The sequence below is a fragment of the Suncus etruscus genome, chromosome 5 (genome assembly GCF_024139225.1).
Source record: "Suncus etruscus isolate mSunEtr1 chromosome 5, mSunEtr1.pri.cur, whole genome shotgun sequence".
In the NCBI taxonomy this organism is placed as follows: Eukaryota; Metazoa; Chordata; class Mammalia; order Eulipotyphla; family Soricidae; genus Suncus; species Suncus etruscus.
Window position 1 is genome coordinate 150,829,227 of NC_064852.1, and position 17,681 is coordinate 150,846,907.

Consider the following 17,681-nt stretch of genomic DNA (forward strand, 5'->3'; position numbering starts at 1 on the left):
TGGTTCTGGTGCCCACTAAGGTTCATTCTTCTTGAATTGGGGTGCTCCCACACATTCCGCTGCTCATGCTTATGGAAAGAAATCACTGTGGTGCTCACCCAGGAGACTGTCACACTCCTTTAGATGTGGTGACCAGAAGTTGTTTGTGGTACAGAAAACTTGCCAGGATAACAACCACCACCTCACACTCTCAAGGTGGGTCATTCAGCCATGAAGCCATCTCCCAGCACCCTGTATGCCCAGCTTTCTTCTAGGGGTCATACCCGGGAAGTGCCAGGATTAAGCACCATACTTTGCTTGTTCTGGGCTTGTGCTCTAGTTCCTGACACAAAAGATGGCATCTTTTGGATTCAGAGATGGCTAAGGAGAGTTGAACAGACCCCAGGATTAATGCTTCTGTCCTCTGCTGAGACAGTAATAATGTTCCAGACAGGGTGAGGACTCCAGGGAGGCACTAACCAATGGCAGTTACAGGCCAGAAGGTGGCTCAGGGCAGAGATGGCCTCATGTCTGTCTCTCCATCTGTAACCTGACAGAGACATTGCAGAGGGAAGCACATTAGTGGGAAAATGAAACACCCAGCTTGGCATTACATGCACACACACTCACACATAAACCATGGAAAGAATGCTGGGCTGCCCTACTGAAGGTGTCAGAGGAACCCATACCTCAAACAAAGTATGCTTATCCTGAGTGATGCATCATGGGCTTATCAGGGTTTGTTTGCTCTTTACATTCCCAAGTTACCCAAGATAGTTCTCTGTAACCTCAATTTGTGTTCTTTGCTGACTGGCTAAAACTAGTCAGAGTAAGCATCAATTGTCAGCTAACTAAAACAAATTCTTGGGCATTTGGAAACTCCAAAGTGACACCGAAAAACACAAGGACGTGAAAAAATAAATTTCTCGGTCTGGAGTATAGTACAGTAGGGAAGGTACTTATTGCCTTCTACGTGACCAACCCCAGTACCGCATATGATCCCTCAAGTCCTATCAGGAATGATTCCTAAGCACAGAGCCAAGAATAAACTCTGGGCACCAAAACCTAATAAACAAATAAGCCAATTTTCTCATACAAATCTTAGTAATCTTGTCAACAGATTCTAAGACTTCAAACTGTTAACACTGAAAGACAAACATATACTCCAAAGGTCTCGCTTTTCAGAGTAAGAAATGAGAGAGAGAGCTGCTTCAGAGAGCTGCCATGTGACCCAGGAAGTGAATGGTACTGCATGTGTGTGTTGGGAAGGTGGTGGGGAAGAGCCCCAGAAAGTGCAGGTTTTAGAACCAGGAATGGGCTCTCTGTTCTTGTTCCTCTCAGAAAACAAAGGATTCAGCCTCTGTTCCACACTCGTTCTTTCCTTCAGAACTATGTTCCGCAGCTCTCAGAGCCCATTTCATTACTGAATTGGGGATATTCAGGCCTCTGGTGAAGGTCTGCTGTGAGGATCTGCCACACGATGATCCAAGTCATGGTGATTGTTAGTGGCTTTGAGTGGTGACCACTTGCATTTTATGGGAAGATAATACTAGGCTCCTGGCTTGAGCCAGGCATGTTCTAGGACTAGATGTTCTAGAAGGAATGATAGCTGCTATGATTATTTGTCATTTTTCCACTTTGCCTCCCTGTAACTCCACCCTGGATTTAGGTGTAGCTACCTGAGACCCACCCATTTCTGGGAGGGGTCTTGGGAACCAGATATTATGTGTGACCTTACCTGCAAGACCCCGCCCATTCCTGGGAGGGGTCTTGAAAAAGGTAGATAAGCCTTTGAGCCAGGGGATTAGGGGGTCTGCCCTGCTGGGCTCTCTGGCTTTTGGGTCTTTGCCTCTTTTGGTCTTTGACCAGCATGGAGGTCAAAGGGAGATGGCTGAAAGTTAAGATGCAGGGCTAGCTAAGAATGGCTAAATGCTTGAAAGGTTATGAGATAGGCCACACACACATGTGGTGAATAGGGCATGAATAAAGTTCACCTGGGCCTGGGACCCGACGGCTGGATGGGGGTTGCGGAGCCACGTGGCCTGGGATGGCAGAGAGAAATCCTTCACCATCCATCGCCATCCAGCCCCATCCTTAATTATTTAATTCAACACCTCCCCTCCCAGTGCTACTGCCACCCTCAACCTAAATATACAAATCACAGATCCTAGGATCTGGCCAAGCCAAGGGGCTTGATGATGGTTCAGAAATAATTATCAGCCCATCTCCCCTCCACACACAGTACATCATAAATCCCTCTGGTCATTTGCACAAATCTATGTAAGGATACCAGGCAACCACAGGTCTATGGGGGTCTAGGGAGCAGGGAACCCTCTCCACATGAGCTGCATTAGACCCATCTGTACCCCATGGAATCTCAATTTTATGGAGGTGACCGATTGTGGACTCCCCCCCAGGAGTCCATGCCGTGGAAAGAGTAACTGGCATTGAGGCCAGAGTGATAGCACAGCGGTAGGGCATTTGCCTTGCATACTGCCGACCCAGGACAGACCCTGTTTCAATCCCCAGCATCCCGTCCCTTAAGCCTGCCAGGAGCGATTTCTGAGTACAGACCCAGGAGTAACTCCTGCACACTGCTGGGTGTGATTCAAAAAACCAAAAACAACAAAAAAGAATAACTGACATGTCTGCCTGCCACATCTACAGGGATATGTGGGAGCACTGGTTTGAGCCAGGTGTGCACATGGGAGCACTGGCTCAGATCAGGAGGTTCATGGGGAATGAGAGGAAAGGTTGCATTTTAATAGGGCTTGTGCAGACAAGGGATGTACAGGAGTGAAGGCAAAAGAGAGGCTTCTTCTGGAAGCCAATGTATTCAATCCAGTAGGGTATGGTTTAGGCCTGATATCTCAGACCAGACGCAAAACTCTGGGACAATTTCCTCAGTAGGGAAGACACTGAGGAAGATGTCTGATTAGGGGGTGCTGAAGATCTTACCTCCAAAGTTCAATTGAGTCAGTGAGAAAGAACAGCAGGCAAAGCAATTTTCTCATACTAGGTAACTCAATTTCAATCCCCAGAACCCCACCAGGAGTGATACCTGAGCACAGAGCCAGGAGTAAGCCCTGAGCACTGCTGCAGAGAGGGGGTTGGGACAGTGGGCCATGGGTGGGGGATTGGTGCAGTGGCAATGAAAGCATTGAGCTTAACACTACTGCATGTTGTGATGACTCAATAAATAAGAAATTAAAAGAGAGAAATTCCCCCAGAGTGAGCTGATATTACCTTTCAGAATGAACTAGTCTTGAGGCACAGTCTTTCCTAGGGGCTCATTGGGCCCTCAAGACATTTTTTAAAATACTAAAAATCAAAATTGTAAGATGTAATTAAAACCATGATGGATACCATTGAATCATCTTTTTCCATTGGTTTGGCAATTTTCCACACATCTCTCAACTACAGTCCTCCTCACTAAGGGCTACACAAATTTCATTTTTATTGTAATTGTAAGCAGTAGGCAGTAGGCAGTTGTGATTTCAAAGTTCCATATAGATGAGTTTTGGGTTTTGTATATTTATTTGGACCATACTTGGTGGTACTCAGGAATGACATCTGGCAGATGTCAGAGGAACATATAGACATATTTAAGGCAAGTGCCTAGCTCTGTACTATCTCTTTAGCCCTGAGGATGATATTTTATGGTGCCTTTATAGGAAGTTTAGCAAACAAGGGTGGGGGTCAGCAAGAAGCCCTGCCTGTGTGAAGCCCTGGGATCCACACCCTGTTATGACATATGACGCGCCTTCTCCCCATATCACAGGATATACATAACCTTGGAAACCCCCAACACCTCTGAGTCATAGCCCAGTCCATAGCTCTCAGTTCTGCACTGCATCCTTGGTCCCTAACACTGAGCCACTAGCCTGACCTCCTGAGCACTGCTGGGTAAGGTCCTTCTCCTGAACCCAAATATCCCTGTAGGAAGTTAGGAGTAGCTGTGATGAGGGCCTCTGTGAGGCTTCCTGCAGCAGACATTGCAGAGTCCTTCCTGTCTTTTGGATGCAGATAATGTTGGGGTTGAAAGGAAGTGCTCCTTTAAAAGATACTTCGCAAATCCCTACTGGAGGATGATGAGTTGCCTGCATAGCTGATGATAAAGGCCTACATGGTGGGGCCTGAGACACGGCCTTACCTGGACCAAAAAGTAGAGGCTCTCCAGCAGTCTGATCCTGCACTTTTAGCACCTAGGACTAGATCCACACAGCCAACTTCAGAAGCCTAGGGGCCCTGGAGGGACACAGACAATGGCAGATTGACACAGAGAGCAAATAATTGGGAGGAAATAATTTTGTTGGTTTCTTTGGTGGTGTGGGGGTGGGGATTTAAGAACACACTGGTGGTGCTCAGAGATTACTCTTGCAGTGTTTGGAGGAAACCACAAAGTGCCAGGGATGGAACTAGGGTCAGTCACATGCAAGGCAAGCTCCTTAACCCTGTACCATCTTCAGCCCTAATTTCATTAACTCCACTATTATAAGGCTAGTTATGAAAACCAGCCTCTTCTTCCCAGCATAAATTTCTCTTTTCAGATACAGCTTCTTAGGACTCTTAAGTCTATTCTTTGGGTCTTAATATAAAACTCTTTTGGTATTGATCAAAATTTTATGCTACTGTCTTGAAAGTAGCCTCTCCCTCCCAGTTTTAGGCACTTTCTCTGGACACCCCCTTGTGGTGGATGAGAATCTGGCTGCTGGTCAGCTCTTCCTCAACAGGGTCCCCATAGCATACAGATTTCACTCCTCCAATCTCTCAATCCTGTTTGTAGATAAAATTGTGATGCAATCCAGGTCTCTAACTTCTTCACTTTGTAAATGGGGAAACCACAATTTGCACTGATTGATTTATCTTTAGGGCACAATTTTTCATCTTCTCAATAATCAATCCTTGGTTCCTCCTCTTAGGTTTCCCACCTATATTCCCCTTCAATGTTATGAATCCAACTTGGGACATCTCTAGGGCAATCTCTCACGAGGTTGTCTGTGGATTTCACCCACTGACATTTCTTCCGCTGCATTGGCCAGTCTTCAGGATTCTGGAGGCTGCATCTGAGATATTCTCTTCTGCACACTTGCTTTGCCCCTCTCTTGGGTGAACATCCTTTCTCCCAGATTTACAGCTTCATTGTACTGGTGGCATGCACTGTCCCACAGGCTTTGGAAGCAAGCCCATCAAGAGGTAATAGTTTGATATCTAGTTCGATTGACATCACCTTTACTCAACTTTTCACTTGAGAACTTGGCACACCAGGAAGGAGCTCCCTGAGCACTCTGAAGGCATTTCTTCAAGTACCAAATGTCTCTCTGAGGTGTCTCTCTCACGAATCTATAGAATTTCTTTTTAACCAGCAAGTTTTTCCTCAAGTTGCCTTTTGCTTTTTCCCTTTTTCTATCGGGGTGAGGGGTGGTCACTGTATATTATTAAAGAGGTTTCCTCAGAGTTTACTTACCCTTGACTCTATTCAAATGTCAGATTGGGGGCCCGGAGAGATAGCACAGCGGCGTTTGCCTTGCAAGCAGCCGATCCAGGATCAAAGGTGGTTGGTTCGAATCCTGGTGTCCCATATGGTCGTCGTCCCCCCCCCCCCCCCCCCGTGCCTGCCAGGAGCTATTTCTGAGCAGACAGCCAGGAGTAACCCCTGAGCACCGCCGGGTGTGGCCCAAAAACCAAAAAAAAAAAAAAAAAAAAAAAGTCAGATTGGGGCACAAAATATGAGAGATTTGGGTCTCTGGGTAGAACATTTCTTCCTTGGAGGAGACGCTGGTTGTTAAAACATACTTGACAGTTTTCAGGGCTTACTCCTGACTTGGAACCCAGGAAACACTTCTGTCAGGGGCCAGGGGACCTAAGTGAAGGCAAGGACCAAGTCCAGGTCAGCCACATGCAAGATAAGTGACTTCCCCACTATCTGGTAGGTAGTACAGCCTGGTATAACTTTTCAAGTGGACTCATTAGTGTTGTGCCTTGTGCTTGCTTCGGCGGCGCAAATACTAAAATTGGAATGATACAGAGAAGATTAGCATGGCCCTGCACAAGGATGACAAGCAAATTCGTGAAGCATTCCATATTTTAAAAAAGAAAGAAAAAAGAATTGTGTGTACCACCATGAATTGGCTTTGCCATCTCACTCTGAGATCACATATTGAGGTACTTCTATTGGTTCCCCCCTCCCTTTCCCTGAGAAAACCTTCCCAGTCTTCTGATGGAGGTGGAGAGCATGTCTCAACATTTAGCTCGAATCACTTACACCCTATTTTCAGTACAGTAACCAACTGACTCCATCTAAAACCCTCTTCTCTGTTACCACTTAACTTATGTACTGTGTGGCTTCCTTATTCTTCCTGGTAGTTCCTGCTGTTTATCTTTGAGTATATCTTCTTTTCAACTGCCATTGCTTGTAGGAGGGATTTCAAAAATGGAGGTGAATGTGCCACCCTCTTTAAGTAATCACAAGAGTCCTTGTTTTCAAACACTTCTTGAGATTCATCACTTCCCTTATAATCCACCAACTTTGACTTAATCCATGCCTAGTTACTTGTTCGCTGTCCACTTGATTGCTGGGCACTAAGCTAGATGTTGCTTAACAAGAACCAAGCTGGGATGTCAAGAAGTACAGTCCGTGGAAGATGGAAAAGCCAATAAGTGAGGCACTAAGGGTAGGAAGACAGGCTCTGAGTATTAAGGAGGACTCCCAACCCAGTTGTGACAGATTGTAAAGTCATTCAATAAAAATGTCTTGGATTCACACTAGGCCAGGGGCTATGTTCAATGTACAGTACCCAGGCAAGAAAAGAACTCTAGAACCCAGACTTATAAGATAGAATAGTGACCCAGCTTCTGGCACCTGACACCAGGGCCAGATCTTAGTGCTGTCACTCACCAAATATGTATTTTCAGCAACTGACTTAACTATTCTGAACCTTCATTACCTAAGCATTGTTGAGTCAACGAATTCAAATGCGTAAAATCATGTCATAGTGCTTGGTAGAGAGTGAGCACTGTAACAATGTAACATCATTACTAGATCTGTCATAGGAGAAATAATCCCCTTATCTCCAATGAATTTATATACAAGCAAATACATAAACATGTATTTTTATATACATTTGTCTAATATATACTTACAAGGAATTTTGTTACAATAAGCTGCTAAGAGCTAAAGGTGAAAAATCCCTCCCCAGAGCTCTTTACTCCATAAAAATATTATCCTACGCACTACGTATCAATTGGAGGAGGTGCTTCAGAATCATTGCTGCCTCTCGCAGAAGCAATGAACCAACAGCATGTCCTCCCCTGAACAATCCGGCCTGGATCTAAATCATCCCAGAGGTAATTCCATCTGAATGTGATTTGGAATCGAAAAATAGGTGTGTGCCTATAGCTATTAACCTAGCTAGAGTGGGGCTGAGCAACCTATTTTGCTGCCATTTAGATATTTATAACATAGATTTATCTGAGACGCATCTCTTTAGTCATATGGTACCAGGGCCAGACCATGGGATTTCAGGGGTCTGTGGGCTAGATATTTCCACTCCGGAACTACAGGCAGTTGAGAGAAGTACTGGTGAAATTCACAGTTCAAGCCACCAGGCATTTAAGGAGCCCCCGAAGCACTTCCTGTGCCTTGTGGCGCCCCATTTCTACATAAGTGGCACCAGACTGCCACTTCAGGTGTGGGACCTCCCCATTCCTGGAATTTCCCTCATAATGTCAAAGGTTCTAAGCCTTGAATAAATCAAGGCTTTTTAAACGTCTCTCACTTGTGACCCTTTTTCACCTGAGGAAATCCATCAGGCAGCAGGGCCAACTGTGTGTGTGTGAGACAAAGAGAGAATTCATTTCCCGTGTTGCCCATTCAGAAACTTTCAACTGCTGCCATGTTTTTCAGCTGAGCCCATGGTAAGCCAAATTTAAGCAAGGGAAGCCAGATCTAGGAAGTGGTTCTCAATCAGTAATGATTTTAAACACACACACACACACACACACACACACACACACACACACACACACACACATGCCCCCAATCTATTTGGTAAACTTTCCCATTGTCGCAGCTGCAGATGGGGTGCTATTTTCTCAAGAGACCAGGGATGCAGAGGAAGAAAATATTTCCGAACCACCAACAGGAATGCATATTCTAGCTGTGCTTTGGGGACAGTGACAAATACTACACAGAAAACCTGCTGCGCAACAGAAATCACCCAGGTCTCAGCTCTGTCTTTTCTTCATTCTTAAGTGTGCATTTGTGGCAAACGCAGCTCTTCAAGGTTCCAGTCTCTAGGTCCTAGTCACACCATTTTTATGGTGATGGTGAAGTACTAACCATCAAGATGTAGCTTTGCGTTCTGTATAAGAAAGCCCTGTTTTCCATAGACACATCATGTCCATTCACCTAGTCTCCATTTCATTCAGCGACCGACCAACTAACTACTCAGGGTTTCACACACATACTGCCAGGCATTGACCATTTGGTAAGCAAAAGGGAGTTTCTGCTAGAGCTAAGGGGGCAATATTTGCAAAACTGAACAGTCTCTAGGACAAAGAGGCAGGGAGGGCTGGACGATCAAGGTCACAGCTCGGCTCAGCTCGCCACCCAAACGCAAGGGGCACTCGCAGGCTCGCCTGCCCTGTCTCCATCGAATCCCTGTGCGTCCAATAGGTCCAGTCTGGGAGCCAAAGTGGGCAGTCTGGAAGGGTAGACAAAGGATCGGGCGACACCGTCCAAAACCAGACCTCAACCTTCTTTTCTCCTAGTCATTCATTCCGTTTAAAAACCACCCAACCAAGCATGTTGGTGTGGGGGGGGGGGGGTTAAAACCCACCCCAATAAAGGCTTATTGGGGGTATGTGGGGTTTTTTAAAAACCACCCCAACCAAGCATGTTGGTGGGGGTTAAAACCCACCCCCAATTAAGGCTTATTGGGGGTATGTGGGGTTTTTTAAAAACCACCCCAACCAAGCATGTTGGTGGGGGGTTAAAACCCACCCCAATTAAGGCTTATTGGGGTGTGTGTGGGGGGTTTAAAAACCACCCCAACCAAGGCATGTTGGTGGGGGTTGAAACCCACCCCAATGAAGGCTTATTGGGGTGTGGGGGGGAGTTTAAAAACCACCCCAACCAAGGCATGTTGGGGTGTGTGTGTGTGTGTGTGTGTGTGTGTGTGTGTGTGTGTGTGTGTGTGTGTCTGTGTGTGTGTGAGCAGGTCGGAACCACCGGGGAGCAGCGAGGCCCCGAGGGAACAAAGGGGCCAATGCGGGTCGGGGGTTGGGGTCCCACCCGGCGACGCCCCCCGATTTCGGACCCCACCAGTCGCTCCCCTCCGCCCCCGTCCTCCCCGAGGGCCGGCGCAGTTCTCAGGCGGGCGGCTGGTTCCCCTGAGGGGCGACGCCGCCCCCGAGGCCCGCCCGCCAGGCCCGAGGTCACGCCCTCGGCCTTAGCCAGCGCTCCCAGCGACCGACGTCCTTCCTTCCCTCCGCGAGCTCCGGAACTGAAGCGGCTCCGGCCCCGCCCGCCCCTCTAGGCCACGCCCCTCCAGGCCCCGCCCCGCCCCGCCGCGCTTATGTAACAGCGCCGCGCCGCGATTGGCCCGCGCCACCGGAAGCGGAGCGGGCGCCGGAAGTGAGGGGGCGGGCGGCGCGGCGTGCGCGTGCGCGGTAGCGGAGCGGAACGGAACGGAACGGCATCTCGTCCGGCTGAGTCGGCGGCGGCGGCGGCGGTGGCGGCGGGCGCGCGCGGCGCGGCTGTTGTGCTCCCGCTTTCTCTCTCCGTCTCCGTCTGTCTCCGTCCGTGTCCCTCCGTGTCCCTGAGGAGCCGCCGCCCCCCTGGGCGACCGCGCTGCCCCTGCTGTCCCTGCCGACGACGCGGGACTGCCCGGCCCGGGTGAGCGAGCCCGGGAGGTGGAGGCCGCGGGCTTGCTCCTGCGCCGCTGCCGGCCTGGCCCGGCCCAAACCGGCCCGATCCGGCCCGATCCGGCGCAGTCTGGCCCTGCCCGGCTGCCGTCGGCCTTCCTCCCGCCGCTTGCTTGTTTCCTTCCTTCCGCCCGCGCCCAGATCTCTGCCCGTCTGATGAGCCTCCCGTCTCGTTTCTGGGGCTCCCTCCGGGGCAGCCCGTCTTGTGGGGACGGGGGGCGATCAGCACCGCAGAGAAGCAGCCCACCCCCTCCCAACTGCCCTGCAGAAGCGAAGCGGGCGAAAGGCGTGGATCCCCCCCAAAATGTGCCCAAGACCCCAGCTGTCTGTCTGTCGAGGCTCTTCAGGGCTCCAGGGGGCCCCCCGAAAGCAGGCGGTTGGGGGGACCGGCTGTCGGTGGTAGGGTTTGGGGTTGCAGTTCTGCTTTCAGAAAGGAAATCCGCGGGGTGGAGGGTGCCAGATGTTGGGGGGCCGGGCGGGGGCTTTGCAAACTCACACACAGGCTTTTTGACAGGACTGACTCTTGAGCCCGCTGTCAAGTTGTCTTCTGAGCAAGCCGCCACCTCGCTGGGTAAAGCTTTCAGAAAGGAAATCCGCGGGGTGGAGGATGGAGGGGGCGTCGAGGGGGCCAGATGTTGGGGGGCCAAGGGGGGGGCTTTGCAAACTCACACACACGCAAAATCACACACAGGCTTTGACAGGACTGGCTCTTGAGCCCGCTGTCAAGTTGTCTTCTGAGCAAGCCGCCACCTCGTTGGGTAAAAGTTGGAGTATTTTGTTGTTGTTGTCGCAGTCAGTCGTTCCTCTTGGCGGTGAGTTCAGGGGTTAACTTTAGGGTTCGTGCAGTGTTCCCTTCTTGGTTGTGTCCTCGATGCCCAAGTCAAAAAAGAGGGGCTCCCGAGCAAGACGGTAAGGCTATCTTTGCACAGCTCCTAGGCCACCATCAGTCATTTCAAAAGAAACTTGTGGAGTCAGTGGCCTGGCCCCCTCTTTTTTTTTAAATCTAAAACGAGGTTACCCACAAAATGAGTGTATTTGCATACCGTAACTTGAGAGGTTGATGGGAAGACAGAGACAGGAAAAAAAGATAAGGGCTGCTGAGACACATAAGAATGCCCCAGACGGCTTCCAAATGGGACAGACCGGGAAGTATCCAGATCTGTTTACAGGGGAAGAAGTTTGTAAACTGCTCTAACATTGGTGTATTTAATGGTTTGGGTTTTGTAAGAATTTAGTTTGAAAAAATGGAACTTGAGCTTTCAAGAACCAATACATATGGTAGTATTTTCCATTATTTAGAACGAGAGTTCTTGAACTCTTTTTGTTTTGTGATTTCTTCACACATTCAGCTGGCTGCTTCCCGGGAGAAGCATCTATCCTTTTCTATATGTAGTCAGTTCCCTCTTCTTTTACGGAGACTTTCTGGTTTTCCTATGAAATATTTTTTTACTTTATATCCTTAAACCTAGTTAGGGTATCCACAGAAAAGGCACGCATTCTTTTCTGGTAATGGAATGTAATTTTATGTTCATGATCTGCAACAGTTTCAAAGTTTAGCATTTAATTATAGCTCTTACCAAAGTATGTAGAGTTCAGGTGGTTTTATCTCTTTTTGCTGTTGTTTTTTATTTTGGAGCCACACCCGGTGTTGCTCAGGGTTTACTCCTGGCTTTGCATTCAGGAATCATGCAGTTAGACTTGGGGGACCATATGTGCTGTCTGGGATCAAGCCCAAGTTGGCTGTCTGCAAGGTCAGTGCACTGCCTGCTACACTGTCTCCAGCCCCAGGATTCAGTTTTTTAACATTTATGCAGCTGAACCTCATTGTAGACTTTTATGAAAGGGTTTGACTTGTGTTACATAATAGAAAACACATTTTAATGAGAAGTAAAAGTTAACTTTTTCCTAACACTTTATTTCTAATCTATTTAGAGTATTGAATTATAAAAAGCAGCACCATACTGTGCCTTATCTTACCTATGCTGGTCCCATACCCTTAAATTCATATTCATTCTCTCAGCTGGGAACTGAGAGCGATTGATCCTATTTGTCAAGTAAGCTCTCAGACCTGGTGGTTTTGATTTGTTTTTGTTTTGTTTTTTTGGGAGGGGGATATACCCAGTGATGCTCAGGAGTTACTCCTGGCTCTGCACTCAAGAATTACTCCTGGTGGTGTTCAGGGGACTATATAGAATGGTTAAGATCAAACTTGGTCACCTGCTTGCAAGGCAAGTACCCTACCCGCTGTAACCCCTCACAACAGGTTTTTTGTTTATGGGCCACACCAGGTGGTGTTACGACTGGCTCAGTATTTGCAGGCTCAGGGGCCAAATGGGATGCTGGAGATCGAGCCCAGGTCAATAGCATGCGAGGCAAGCAACCTACCCGCTGTACTATCGCTCGCGCTAAGACATTTCATTTTAAAAACATTGAGACAAAGTACTTTTCAGCTGCATAGTTCTTCTATGCAACCTTGATATTTAAGAGAATACTTCCTTTGGCTTCTGTCATCTCTGTAGTAAATGACCCTTCCTAGTCTCCTCAGTTAAAAGAATCTTAGATCACAATAGTGACTACCAAAGTACCTTGCATTGTGACCAACTGATTGGGATTGAGAGGCTAGACTCTTGGGATGGAATATTGAGAATTAAATATAGCAAAGTTTGCTAGTCTTAGGCTTATAGGTTTACAGTTCAGTGAATTTTTTAGTTAGTTAGTTTGTTTTTTTGGGCCTCACCCGGCGGTGCTCAGGGGTTACTCCTGGCTGTCTGCTCAGAAATAGCTCCTGGCAGGTACGGGGGACCCTGTGGGACACCGGGATTCGAACCAACCACCTTTGGTCCTGGATTGGCTGCTTGCAAGGCAAACGCTGCTGTGCTATCTCTCCGGGCCCAGTTCAGTGAATTTTTACAAGTGACCATATACCTATACCATTATACAAACGCATCAGTGCCCCATGAATTTCCTACCCAGCCCACCCTGCCCAGTCACAACCAGAGTTGTATGGTCTGTTGTGAACTTGCTGTTGTTAGTTCTTTGGCATATGATTTCTTTTGTTTGTTTTGTTTTGGGGTCATACCCGGCGGCGCACATGGTTTACTCCTTTCTCTGGGCTCAGAAATCGCTCCTGGCAGGCTCTGGGGACTACATAGGATGCTGGGGTTCAAACCACTATCAGTCTGCATGCAAGGCAAACGCCCTACTGCTGTGCTATCTCTCCAGCCCCATGCATCTGACTTCTTGAGTGCTCAGCCACAAGCTTCCACCAGACGTATGACAGTCATGACTTCTTGCTGTGTACTATTCCTTCTGTATGAACAGCAGAGCTGTGAATCCGTGTTCCTATTTATAGGTTATTTGGGTTGTTTCCAGACCTCGGAACAGGTGCTCTGAGCATCCTTGCACTTCATTGGTGGACGCAGGCTGTGCTTTCTGATGGCTGCGTACCACAGATAAACTTGTTGGCAGATCAGAACCGATTTCCAAAGTGAGGCACTACTTAATCCTTGAGCAGTCATTATATCTGAATTTGAAAGAGTATCCATTTGTTCCTGTGAAACTTAATTCTTCAGCTCTACAACCATCCTACTTAGATTTCTTCCCTCTGTAGGAGGGCAAATACATCACCCTAATGCTTCGACTTCTGTTTTTAGATATGGCTCGTGGACAACAGAAGATTCAGTCTCAACAGAAAAATGCCAAAAAGCAAGCTGGACAGAAGAAGAAACAAGGACATGACCAAAAGGCTGCTGCCAAAGCTGCCTTAATCTATACCTGCACTGTCTGCAGGGTAAGAGGACCTGAAACCCTGGCTGGCCACTATCAGGGACAAATGCTGCCCCCTGAAAGAGTAAATTGAGGGCTGGTTAGGTTATTCCTTCTAAGCATGTGCCCAAGAGATAGTACTAGGGTTAAGACATTTATCCTTGTTCAATCTCCCAGCACCACTCAGGGTCCCCTAGTACTGCCAGGAAGGAGCCCTAAGGTTCCAGGAGGTAACAACCTACCTTGGGGGTTAACACTAAAAATAATAGCAGAAGTACATCTTCATTCTTTTTTTTTTTTTTTTAACCAGACACAACACTGAAGTACAAGGGAAAGTAGCAAAACAAAATCTCTTTTCTTGTGATGATGAAAGTTTCTTCCTTAGGGCAGGTAGTTCATTCAGACTTTGGAAATATCAGATCTATAGTCTCGATTTTGAATTACATATTTAAGATTGGTGAAGAGAGTTCTGGGGACATTTGGCTTCCTGCACACTAAAATAGTCATTGAGTGTTGTGTATGTAAATATTTTAGGGGATTTTACATACACAACAATTGAGGATGTTTGCAAAGCTATTGCAGGGTACATTTGTTTTGAAGGCTTTCACAAAAGCAGATGTATTTTATTATATGATAATCTTAACTACTACTAGGTAGTAGTTACCATGTGTCACGATAACTGGGTTTTTCTTGTTCTTTTCACTTTATTTATTGATTGATTAATTGATTGATTGGTTGTTGGGCCACACCCAGCAGTGCTTGCGAGTTACTCCTGGCTCTGCACTCAGAAATCCCCCTGGGCAGGCTGGGGAACCATATGGGTGGCGGGAATCGAACCAGGTCCCTCCCAAGTCAGCCGAATGCAAGGAAAATGCCCTACCGCTGTGCTATATCTCTGACCCCTGTTTTATTTTTGGATCACACCTGGCTGTGCTCAGGGATTACTTTTGGCTCCAAGTTGGGCTCAGGACTATATGGGGTGCCAAAGATAGAATTTGGAATAGACTTCATGCAAAACAAGTGCCTTAACCTCTGTACTACCTTTTTGGCTCCCTTCCATGACAGAAAGTACTTTTATTCTGATTTTCCAGAGGGTTAAAGGAGGCATGGGGAATTGGCCACTGGTACAGGGTCACTAGCAGACTGCGGGAGAGCTGGGCTCTGAACACAGGTGGTCAAGATTCAGTTAGCTAGAACACAAGAGCACACTGCCTTGCAGGCACTTACTAATATTCCAGCAGTAGCCTCTTTTCTTGCCTATTTGTTTAAAATTAACACCACCACCACCCTCTTGACATTTGTGAACAAGCCTTCAGCGGAAGAGCTACATGGTGGTGTTGGTCCAGTTCAAAAAGGTACTTTTCCCCCATAGTCATAACGGTATGATCGGTGCTGTGGGTGAGAGGGGATCGTGGTATGATATGATTCCTGAAACAACCGTTATCATCTGTTGGTCAAACAGAAGTGCTTCACTACATAAGCATTCTCTTTAGAGGAAAGGTTCTTGGGCATCAAATGTCTTGTTTATTTTGAACTTTGATATGGTCAAAATAGTGAAATTGGCAGCTTCAGGTTTTGTTTTAAGCAAGGCAATTTTACTAAATTACTAAATAAATACTTAGACATAAAGTGCTAGAGTAGTTTATATACTTAATTTCAAAACGGGTTGGGGGAGATAGTACAGTGGGTAAGGAACACCCTTGCATGCTGCTATCCTCAGTTCCGTCTCCAAAACTCCTTTTAGTGACTCTTGGTGCAAAACGAGTAGACCTAGTGTGGGTTTTTGTTTTGTTTTGTTTTTCAAAACCATGAAAATTGACTTTATATTTTATCTTATTGAAAGTGCCCAAAAAATTGAGGTTGGAAGTTCTTTCTTAGTGTAGTATTTGAGAGCGGAAAGTACCAGTAGTAGTTGGTTTAAACATGAGTCTTGAGGTCTAGAGGGATAGTCCAATGTCTTACATGCTTGCTTTTTATGCAAGTGGCATGGGTTCTATCTCTGGCACTATCTCTGAGCATTGCCAGGAGTGATTCCTAGCACTGAGCCCCTGAAAAGCATTGGTGTATGTAACTAAAACCAAAACAAAAAAATAAATAGCATAAATCTTGTGTAAATTCAATTCCAGTTTTTAGCTTATGCCAAATGAGGCTGGTAGGTTCTGTGAGAGTTCAGATAACATACACCACATAGTAAATATCAGGGATTGTTTGCTGTTGGTCAGATAAGCAGACACTTTCTGAACCCCTCTGCCTGGGTGAAGTGTGAGAATGTCAGGAATTCCTTTGTTACGAGGCCTTTTCATATGTCAGCAGCTAAGTTGTGGGAATTTAGAAGTGCTTTGTGTAATTGACTATCTTGAACAGGCTTAGGATTTTAAAAGTTAATACAATTTTATCTTGTGAATAAAATCTTTTTTTTTCCCCTACTATTTTAAAATCAGACACAAATGCCAGACCCTAAGACCTTCAAGCAGCACTTTGAAAGTAAGCACCCCAAGACTCCACTTCCTCCAGAATTGGCTGATGTTCAAGCATAAAGTTGTTTACAGGTAATTTTGATGTCTGGGTAATATGTAACAAGCAAAATAATCTCTTGGTTTTGTTGTTTTTTTTTGTTGTTTGTTTGTTTTTTTGTTGTTGTTGTTCCTCTGCTTCACTTAATGTTGTTTACCTTATATTACTAAAAGTTAATTTTCCTAGACCTGTTAGTTTTGGGGCCATACTCAGCAGTGCTCAGGGTTACTCATGCATTACCTCGTGTATTGTCTCTCCAAGGTAATATTCTATCATGTTTCCTCATTCATGTAGGTTATTAATGTAGTTTCAAAATAAGATGCCAGGAATAAGCCCCGAGCATCAGAATATGGCCCAGGAAGCAAACCAAAAATAAGTGACTTCAGTTTCTTGCTCTCAAAAGTGATAGGTACCAGGGTCCAAATGCCTTTTTTGCAAGTATTTACTCAAGTGCTTTGCAATTCAGAAGATAGATCGTAGGCATCCCCTGGATAAAGTTGGTTGTTGCTGGGAAGTCGTTGATTTATCTGTGCAATTAGGGTTCCCCTGATACTTGCGCCCCCCCCCCCCCCCCCCCGTGGTGATAGTGCTCTGTGTGAGCATTTTTCTTTTGAGAAGTAAAATCATTAACAACCTGTTTATAAGATTCAGTCAGTCTGACTTGCTAGATTAGGCTTGTGTTTTGTTTTATTTTTCTTACTTGAACTGCACCTAAGTTGCATTTTTTTTCTAAGTTGCATTTTTGTGATCCTTACATTTCACTGAAACTTTTGCTTATGTTTTATAGGTGAATTCATGACACCTTTGACTCTTCTACTGTCTCAGACCTTAGGTAACAAACCTGCAGCTGCTTTTCTAACAAACTGTTGATCAGCAAAAATAAAGGGGCTACAGAAACACTCATTTTTATGCTGTTCCCTTTTGGGCTTCATGCAAAAGACAATTCTGTGTAAATGTACAGTTGACTCTGATTTGGAAATCTGAAAATCAGTCCATCCTTGTTATAAAAATTTTTTTACAATTGTAATTATATTGATGTTCATATTGTATAAAATAACTCATTTAATAAAGTAGTACTTTGATTTTACAACATTACAGGATAAATGGTTCTAGAAATTCTGTTCTAATTTTCCACATTATTTGCCTTATAAAAATCTAATGAATTCATCAGCCAGAATTGCAAGCGCAATTCCTATCTCCCTTTCTCAGCTCAGTGGCAGGTTCATTAGTTAAACTAGAGCAGATTTATTCATTAAATTGTGCACACGGTTGTCATAGCAGCTGCTGATCTAGGTGAAAAATGACATTCCTGCCGTCTTAGTATACTGCAATCATGTCATTTCCCCTCTCATTGTTTTCGGTGTTTGAGATTGAAATATTGCAACTTGCTATGGGACCTGGCTATGCTGCTGGTCAGGTAAACCGGTAGGTGACCGGCAAATTCCTAAAGCAGTTGTGTTGTCAGTAAGCCTTTCTGAAAGGTTCTTAAGTTTCTG

The 17,681-nt window shown here is 46.1% G+C and overlaps 1 protein-coding gene and 1 non-coding gene across 4 annotated transcripts in view; both read left to right on the forward strand.

The window, feature by feature from the left end:
• ZNF706 (zinc finger protein 706) overlaps positions 1-17,289 on the forward strand; it is a 187,223-nt gene extending 169,934 nt beyond the window's left edge. Inside the window, exons 2-5 of one of the 3 annotated variants that reach the window (XM_049773952.1) lie at positions 9,822-9,877; positions 13,560-13,696; positions 16,113-16,220; positions 16,973-17,289. In XM_049773952.1, the coding sequence (XP_049629909.1) occupies positions 13,562-13,696; positions 16,113-16,208 (231 nt within the window). In that variant the 5' untranslated portion in view covers positions 9,822-9,877; positions 13,560-13,561 and the 3' untranslated portion in view covers positions 16,209-16,220; positions 16,973-17,289. Of the gene's footprint in view, positions 1-9,810; positions 9,878-13,559; positions 13,697-16,112; positions 16,223-16,972 lie in introns of those variants that run through there. The other 2 variants (XM_049773950.1, XM_049773953.1) reach the window with 2 other exon arrangements.
• LOC126010667 (U6 spliceosomal RNA) lies at positions 5,964-6,069 on the forward strand. Its single transcript, XR_007496683.1, has one exon. It is a non-coding gene; the product is annotated as a U6 spliceosomal RNA (small nuclear RNA).
• Positions 17,290-17,681: the final 392 nt, after the last annotated feature.